The following is a 9416-nucleotide window of genomic DNA, read 5'->3' on the forward strand; positions in this document are numbered from 1 at the left end:
TAAAAAAATGTACTAAAAACAGTTGATAAAATAAAAAATAAATGATTCGGGTATAAAGCTAGAGACTAACACGCATTTGTTGGAATTATGATCAAAGTAAGATACCATGACAGTGCATGCACCGCAACCGCCTTCACCACAGACTAACTTGGTTCCTGTCAAACCTGCATCTATATCACCACAAGAGGGAGCAAAGGGAAACGGTACAAGTCAGATGTTAAGCCGCGCATTGAATGAGAAAGGCGACATACTAGAATTGATCAAATTTTATCCTAACATAGTAACATCGTGTATTTTTATCTTCTGCTACTCCTACTTTGAACCATAACTTTTGTATCATTTAGTATGAAAAGAAATCACATATTTGCATAAAGATTGTGAATGTGAAACTTAAATGTATCATCATTTAAGGATAACATATCAAGTATAGATTGTGGTTCAACTTCCAAGTTCTCATGAAACTTAGTATATTATTACACATAAAAGGCAGTATCTTCATTTTTAGCAGCGTATGTAATTACTCCAATACCCGAGTGAGCCTTCCTGGCAGGGCCCAGCTCCAAGAACGGTTAAAAAATTTTGGGCCGAAGGCGAAATTTTTGTTGGGCCTTTAATAAAAAATAAAAATGGATATCTTGTTGGGTTTAAACAATTTAATTTTTAAATAAACCTTAAATTTTTGGGCCTTATGATTTGGTTGTGTAAAAAACTCTTTTTTATATAAAAAAAAGGTTAAAATGTCTCAAGTGAGGTTAGAACTCATAACCTTTTGGTTGAGAGCCACACCTAATTGCCACTAAACCAAGCTAGTGATTGTATAATTATGTCTAAACATTATATATACATATTGTGTTTCATAAAAATATATATATATAATTTTTTCTAAAAAAAAAATCCGGGCCTATCGGGGTGTCGGGCCGGGGTCCGTCGACCACCCGGCCCTCCCTTATAGCCGGCCCTGCAGTTCCTGGATGTCAACCGTTCATCCTGATTTTGGCGCTCCAGGCTTGACTCACCCAGGAACACCATCAAGGAGGAAACCCCCACTGTGTGAAAACCCCCCATTGAGTCAAGTTTCGAACCTGAGACCTCAAGGATCCCAAGCCTTAACCATAACCTCGTGCCATTGGACCAGAAGGCCAACTGCTAAAAAACAATATCTAATATCAAGTATTTAATATCAGATAACACAACAAAAACAACTTTACTCCGGTACCAACAGACAACACAACAATATAATACAGGACAGTGGATAACATAAAGAAAGCACGTTCAGGGCTGGGTGGTCGACCGACACCTTGATAGGCCCAAACTTTTTTTTTAATTATATATATGTATTTGAAAAAGAATATGTATTTTTAATGTTTAAACCCAAATACTCTGCCAATTTTTTATTCATCTTAGGTCCAAATAATTTTCATACTTCTAGGAGACGGCCTGAGCACGTTAATCAGAATTTAAAGATAAAGTTTGTAGTGTTTTAAACCTCTGAGATATTGGAGTAGTGTTAAGTGAGCCAAACCATCAGGAAGAACTTTACAGACTCCATTAACATACAAAATAGCTTCATTTGATGATGCTAATTCTGTCTCATCTTCTCTCTTTAATGACCCCATAAGCTTGCTGTCTCTGTGTGTAGAATACTAAAATGTAAATCTAATTACATAAATGAAGATTGCTACAAAGTACAAATTTTTTGGAGATAAAAACACACCAGTGGGATTCAATCAAACCAAAACATGTTTAGACTACTTTAGACTTACTTTTTGTTTATGTTTCATGGAAACTCAGGTTGGACTTCTCTTCTGTATTCCACGTCAGCAGTCTTTATCTCTTGTGACTCTGGATGGTAATTTACAAACATGCCCCGGGTTTCCATTTTCTATTTATTTATTGGCCAATCATGCCAAATACCAACAGTGTTATACTTTTTATCCAATTTCTTATATTATTTGCTTTTTTAGATAATAATAATAAAAATAAAATTCAGCACTTTTATTTCATAATTACTATTTACTACACATCACCAAGTGTGTTTCAAAAGGCCACATAAAGTGACACTAGACAGGTATAAGTACAACACCACAATGACTACCATGGCACATAAATTATGGCTAATAAATGAACATTTACAACCAGCAATTGGCTTACAGAACCTGTTTTAAGGCTTCATAGAATCTACAAGAGGGTAAAACTCTTTGTACCCAAAAACGTATCAACACGTTATGTTCGGATCGGTTTGATCAAGGAATAAGCTTCTGATTCAACGTGTCTTCTTTATAATGGATTGTTTGTGATAGTAGAGAGTTTGATTTTTCTGATTGAGAAAACAGAATTAGAGTCTGCATCAAGATCACAACAAATAACAAAAGTAGAGCACAAAATGCAATTGTTCCCCATGAGAACGAACACCATTCGAATAATTTAACCGCCCCGAATAACAGAAGACATGACCAAACAATAACCACCTGTTTCATATAACAAAACCAAAATGGTAAAAGAGTGTATAAAAAATGAGATACATTGTGATCGAGTTCGGAGTAGATGTCTTACAAATAAGGATTTCTTTGGTCTACCAATATTATGGCATTCAGTTCCCGCAAATGAGTTTTGAGACTTATGTAACTCCAATGAAGCATCCTGAAAAGCCGATATATTAAAGGTGGTGATTTCAACTCACTTCTGAATAATGAGTCAAACGGATTAAACATCTACTGATTTGTTTTTTAATGCATAAAACGTCCTAAATCACCGTATTTTAAATGTTATCTACGTATTCATAAAAATATATATGGCACACTAACTGATAAACAATTAAAAGAGATTTTACAATGTTAAGACACAATGTGTTTCCGGTCAGCCAACCCAACCCGGCCATTTCGACCCCTTCTACAAAATTACTTGTTTATCCATGACTCCATGAGCATGTTACCTAATTTGTATGACCTGGCAATTTGTCTATGATGTTATACTTGATGAAATGATGGGTGTGTTAACCATACCTTTTCGACAAATATGTCTCTACACCATTGTTTGATACCACTGTCGGTTTCTGGTAGTTCAGAAATCAAGTGTCTCTTGATATGTATGTGTACCTACAAGAAACAGTTTTTATAGGTCCTTTTATAGCATAACATGAATAAAATGTATCTTCGAAATAATTTAGGTGGAATAAAAGCTACTTTAACAATAGAAGGTGAAATAATGATGTCATGTATAGGTATTTTGTTAAAACAAAGACAAGTATGAAGCTTTGTGAACTGTAAAAAACCATGGATTTACTGTGGAAGATCTTCCTCTGAACATTCTTAATATTGTAGGTAACGGTTCATCTTTAGGAATAGCCACCGTACAGTTATAAATTGCTGGAACAAATGAACGCAAGTGATTGACCGCAGCAACAAAGCCCTGAAAGATACAAACTTGAGAACCATAACATCGGTATCTTATCATAATTAATATTTAAGAAAATAAATAATGTTAAACCTTTGTTCTAGGAATCAAAATATTCCTGGGAATCGGTAACTTCATTGCAATAGCATACTCTTGAGCAGCAATAAGCTTTGCCTGTGTAAAGCGAGTCCCTTCAACAAAAACAGCTAACCAGAATGGCATTGGGAAATCGGTTAGGTTCTCAAAACCTGCCTGCAGATAAATATTAAATAATAATAATTAATAAACGAGTTACGGAAGTTTCAGTTTATGAATTTCTTTAAAAACTCACCTTCAATGTGTTTTCATCTTTGGACCAGCTTCGTTCCAAAAATATATATTCAGTAAACCACATTGACCAACCGATTACCTACATAAGTAATTAAGCATAAAGCACACCGTCTATGGTTAGTCGAGGAGTATATGTAAATGTAATTAACTCACCGGAAGGAACTTTAATGACTTTTTAATTAAAGAAAGAGCGCTACCAAGACAACCTGAACGCTGCCAACAAGAAATAAAAATAAATAAAAGAAAAAAGAATAATGACATAATGTTTAACAGAGAGATGCTTTACATTTGTAGAACAATTCGTTTTAAATTACGCGCATAATGCACACATATTGCAATTTTCAAAGTTTAAAAGTCAAAACCTACGGGAAACCGGATGTTTGCTAGTTTAATGACGTAAACATCTAAACAATTACCTGAGCCAAGACCCATCCAATGAGCCAATCAATGTCGCTTATATGGTTGCAAATAAGCAGCGCGTGTTCTTTACCTGAAGATAATGAAAACATTCTCAAGGCTGCACACAAATGTGATACTTTTAACTACATGAACAACTGAACTATACCACAAGTGACTAATTAAGGAGTAAGGATATCTCTTACCCATTAAGTCAAGTGTTTCAGAATCTACATACAAATTTACCTGCAAAAAGGTGAAACAGATCACCCTCAAATTGTGAAACTTATTACATAGTGATGTTTATGATCATATACGTTTGTGACGCAACTGAAAATGAACATACAAATCAATAACACAAGCTTTATTAAGTACAGGAAGCCAAAATTATCTTATATAATTACAAGATATATTTTTTATGTTTTACTTTTAGCAGGATTGAGGATTCTATGATATAGTAAGACAATTTGTTATGGTCTGGCGCCCAAGGCGTTTTAGTGCCAAGTCACCAACTTTAGCAACTGAACACCGTGCCATGCAAAAGAAACGGGGCGCCACCCTTCTTCCCGTTAGTGCCTTAGCGCCCAAAGGCTCAAAAGGTGGGGTCCACCACCAGGACTAACAACCAATCACGTCTTTTGTTTTTTGTTTTTTTTATAACTAGTTAACTCACAACGCTAGTTAAAGCCTCACTGCATACGTGACGTGACGATTTAACTAGTCATTGCTAGTTAAACCATAACGGATATCAGGACTAACAACCAATCACGTCTTTTGTTTTTTGTAACTAGTTAACTCACAACGCTAGTTAAAGCCTCACTGCCTACGTGACGTGACGATTTAACTGGTCATTGCTAGTTACACCATAACGGATGGCCTAAGGAAAATGAAATAACAGCTACAGGAATGAATGTATACAATAATAGTAATTAGAGGATTAAAGTAAAAACACCTTAATGTGTGCCCACCAGTCGAAAAGCCATATGACCTCCAACCACAACAGTTCAGCAAGATGAGCATTGATCTTCCTATACATATTCTTTGAACACGGACGGATAACGACGAATAATAACGCCTGAAAAACAAACATGATCAGTTAATTAAAAGATCACCACTTCTTCATAACAAATTTTATCTTCATACAACACTCTAAACTTCAAAGTTGAATACTTTAACACGTTATTGCGGATTAAAAAGATCATAAAATAAACGTAACATTTGTCTTGAAACATCCATATATATATATTTGAAACGCGACAAAACTAAGGCTAGAATCATCCATATCGGATAATAATAATAATAATAATAATAATAATAATACCTGAAGAAAATTGATGATGAGACCGGATAGAAAGAAGAGTAGGCCAATGGGTAAAACGACGACGGATGCAATGGCCATTGCGAAAGAAAGAATGAGAGGTGACTTGTGGATTGAAAATAATAAGTTTGAATTGAAGAAGAAAATAAGAGAAAGAATGAGAAACGGGTTGACGAGTGGATGAACCACCGATTTTCTCGTTCGTTAACACCCCACTGTAACTGCATTCGTGCATTACGGAACTAAGCACATGTTTATGATTATTTGTTGGTCGGTTTGGTTCGGTTCGGTTCGGTTCGGTTTTGTATTTAGACGGAAATTTTGAATTCTAAGTTTCTAAAAATTTTAAAAACTGTTTGGTTTTTCTGGTTTTGTTATTTAGGCCGGACCGAAAAGGCGAAAAGAATAATTAGACAAAAATAATAAATATTATTTGTTAATTAATACTTATTGAATTATTATACATTTGAGCTAAGATATTTAGGTTACGCCATAAACTAAATAGTTACAAGTAATATGCATTTCAATGATAAATGAACCGAAAAGTTTGGATTTTTATGAAAACATAAAACCAGACCATGGTTATTGTTTTGGTTCATTTTTTTTTATATTTCAGGTAAATGTACGTAAAGTACATTTTAATAAATACACATATTTTTTCCTTCTTGGTGCAAATTCACCCGAAATGCGTCTTGAAAAACTAAATTTGAATGCACAATTTCTCATGTTTTTGGAGGTTGAGGGGATCTGTTAGAAAACATTATTAAACCGTCAGAAAATACTGTTTTTTTAGAAGAACATTTAATGAAAAATATGGACCGTTCTCCCAACATTTTTAAAAAAACCGTCGGATTTTGAAAAAGTTTGACACTATTCAGAATTCTATTGGTCTAAAGATTTTTCCAGATTTCATCTCCTCAGTCCAAATTTAGTGGGTTATTTTGAAAATGTGTAAGAATTTAAGGTTATTTACTCAGTTCTCTCTCCTCAAAATGGCCATTTTAAGAATTTTCCCTAAAAACATTACTACTAATATTTTTGTCTTTTTGTGATTAATTTAACTTTAACATATGAAGCATAAATGCAAAACAGTCTTTTAGAAGAACATTTAATGGAAAATATGGACTATTCTCCCAACATTTTTAAAAATCCGTCGGATTTTGAAAAAGTTTGGCACTTGTCAGAATTCTATTGGTCTACAGATTTTTCCAGATCTCATCTCCTCAATCCAAATTTAGTGGGTTATTTTGAAAATGTGTAGGAATTTAGGGTTATTTACTCAGTTCTCTCTACTCAAAAGGCCATTTTGAGAATTTTTCCTAAAAACATTACTACTAATATTTTTGTCTTTTTGTGATGAGGTTAACTTTAACATATGAAGCATAAATGCAAAACAGTCTTTTTAGAAGAACATTTAATGGAAAATATGGACTGGTCTCCCAACATTTTTAAAAAAACCGTCGGAATTTGAAAAAGTTTGACACTTGTCAGAATTCTATTGGTTTAAAGATTTTTCCAGATCTCATCTTCTCAGTCCAAATTTATTAGGTTATTTTGAAAATGTGTAGGAACTTAGGGTTATTTACTCAGTTCTCTCTCCTCAAAATGGCCATTTTGAGAATTTTCCCTAAAAACATTACTACTAATATTTTTGTCTTTTTGTGATTAGGTTAACTTTAACATATGAATCATAAATGCAAAACAGTTTTTTTAAAAGAACATTTAATGAAAAATATGGACTGGTCTCCCAACATTTTTAAAAAAACCGTCGGATTTTGAAAAAGTTTGACACTTATCAGAATTCTATTGGTCTAAAGATTTTTCCAGATCTCATCTCCTCAGTCCAAATTTAGTGGGTTATTTTGAAAATGTGTAGGAATTTAGGGTTATTTACTCAGTTCTCTCACCTCAAAATGGCCATGTTGAGAATTTTCCCTAAAAACATTACTACAAGTATTTTTTGTCTTTTTGTGATTAGGTTAACTTTAACATATGAAGCATAAATGCAAAACAGTTTTTTTAGGAGAACATTTAACGGAAATATGGACCGGTATCCCAAAATTTTTAAAATTTCGTCGGATTTTGAAAATGTTTGACACTTGTCAGAATTCTATTAGTCTAAAGATTTTTCTAGATCTCATCGACTCAGTCCAAATTTAGTGGGTTATTTTGAAAATGTTTATGAATTTAGGGTTATTTACTCAGTTCTCTCTCCTCTAAATGGCTATTTTGAGAATTTTCCCTAAAAACATTACTACTAATATTTTTGTCTTTTTGTGATTAGGTTAACTTTAACATATGAATCATAAATGCAAAACCGTTTTTTTAAAAGAACATTTAATGGGAAATTTGGACTGGTCTCCTAACCTTTTTAAAAAAATCATCGGATTTTGAAAAAGTTTGACCCTTGTCAGAATTCTATTGGTCTAAAGATTTTTCCAGATCTCATCTCCTCAGTCCAAATTTAGTGGGTTATTTTAAAAATGTGTAGGAATTTAGGGTTATTTACTCAGTTCTCTCTCATCAAAATGGTCATTTTGAGAATTTTCCCAAAAAACATTACTAGTAATATTTTTGTCTTTTTGTGATTAGGTTAACTTTAACATATGAAGCATAAATGCAAAACAGTTTTTTTAAAAGATCATTTAATGGAAAATATGGACTGGTATCCCAACATTTTTAAAAAAACCGTCGGATTTTGAAAAAGTTTGACACTTGTCAGAATTCTATTGGTTTAAAGATTTTTCCAGATCTCATCTCCTCAGTCCAAATTCAGTGGGTTATTTTGAAAATGTGTAGAAATTTAGGGTTATTTACTCAGTTCTCTCTCCTTAAAATGGCTATTTTGGAAATTTTCCCTAAAAACATTACTACTAATATTTTTGTCTTTTTGTGATTACGTTAACTTTAACATATGAAGCATAAATGCAAAACGGTTTTTTTAGAAGAACATTTAATGGAAAATATGGACTGGTCTCCCAACATTTTAAAAAAAACCGTCGGATTTTGAAAAAGTGTGACATTGTCAGAATTCTATTGGTCTAAAGATTTTTCCAGATCTCATCTCCTCAGTCCAAATTAAATGGGTTATTCTGAAAATGTGTAGGAACTTAGGGTTATTTACTCAGTTCTCTCTCCTCAAAATGGCCATTTTGAGAATTTTCCCTAAAAACATTACTACTAATATTTTTGTCTTTTTGTGATTAGTTTAACTTTAACATATGAAGCATAAATGCAAAACAGTTTTTTTATAAGAACATTTAATGGAAAATATGGACTGGTCTCCCAACATTTTTAAAAAAACCGTCGGAATTTGGAAAAGTTTGACACTTGTTAGAATTCTATTGGTCTAAAGATTTTTCCAGATCTCATCTCCTCAATCCAAATTTAGTGGATTATTTTGAAAATGTGTAGGAATTTAGGGTTATTTACTCAGTTCTCTCTCCTCAAAATGGTCATTTTGAAAATTTTCCCTAAAAACATTACTACTAATATTTTTGTCTTTTTGTGATTAGGGTAACTTTAACTTATGAATCATAAATGCAAAACAGTTTTTTTAGAAGATATTTAATGGAAAATATGGACTGGTCTACCAACAATTTCAAAAAAACCGTCGGATTTTGAAAAACACTTGTCAGAATTCTATTGGTCTAAAGATTTTAATCTCCTAAGTCCAAATTTAGTGGGTTATTTTAAAAATGTGTAGGAATTTAGGGTTATTTACTCAGTTCTCTTGCCTCAAAATGGCCATTTTGAGAATTTTCCCTAAAAACATTCCTACTAATATTTTTATCTTTTTGTGATTAGGTTAACTTTAACATATGAATCATAAATGCAAAACAATTTTTTTAGAAGAACATTTAATGGAAAATATGGATTGGTCTCCTAACCTTTTTAAAAATACCGTCGGATTTTGAAAAAGTTTGACCCTTGTCAGAATTCTATTGGTCTAAAGATTTTTCCAGATCTCATCTCCTCA

General features: G+C 32.8%; 1 protein-coding gene across 1 annotated transcript; it reads right to left on the bottom strand.

Moving 5' to 3' along the window:
• Positions 1 to 2119: 2119 nt before the first annotated feature.
• LOC143612385 (1-acyl-sn-glycerol-3-phosphate acyltransferase 3-like) lies at positions 2120 to 5196 on the bottom strand. Its single transcript, XM_077086379.1, has 10 exons — positions 5072 to 5196; positions 4326 to 4365; positions 4140 to 4213; positions 3877 to 3936; positions 3725 to 3802; positions 3487 to 3645; positions 3283 to 3408; positions 3003 to 3095; positions 2554 to 2640; positions 2120 to 2468 (listed from the first exon to the last, which is right to left on the bottom strand). The coding sequence occupies exons 1-10, from the start codon at positions 5153 to 5155 to the stop codon at positions 2244 to 2246; spliced, it is 1026 nt and encodes a 341-aa protein (XP_076942494.1). The 5' UTR covers positions 5156 to 5196; the 3' UTR covers positions 2120 to 2243.
• Positions 5197 to 9416: the final 4220 nt, after the last annotated feature.

This window comes from Bidens hawaiensis, unplaced genomic scaffold (assembly GCF_021521415.1).
Source record: "Bidens hawaiensis isolate Kalapana, Puna unplaced genomic scaffold, B.hawaiensis_p1.1 tig00034576_1, whole genome shotgun sequence".
NCBI classification, from domain to species: domain Eukaryota; kingdom Viridiplantae; phylum Streptophyta; class Magnoliopsida; order Asterales; family Asteraceae; genus Bidens; species Bidens hawaiensis.

Coding starts and splice junctions, on each gene's coding strand:
- LOC143612385 (XM_077086379.1), bottom strand. CDS start 5,155: ATGTATAGGAAGATCAATGCTCATCTTGCTGAACTGTTGTGGTTGGAG. Junction 3,409..3,486: donor TTTTGATTCCTAGAACAAAG/GTTTAACATTAT, acceptor TGTATCTTTCAG/GGCTTTGTTGCTGCGGTCAA. Junction 3,096..3,282: donor TCAGAGGAAGATCTTCCACA/GTAAATCCATGG, acceptor TGTTTCTTGTAG/GTACACATACATATCAAGAG.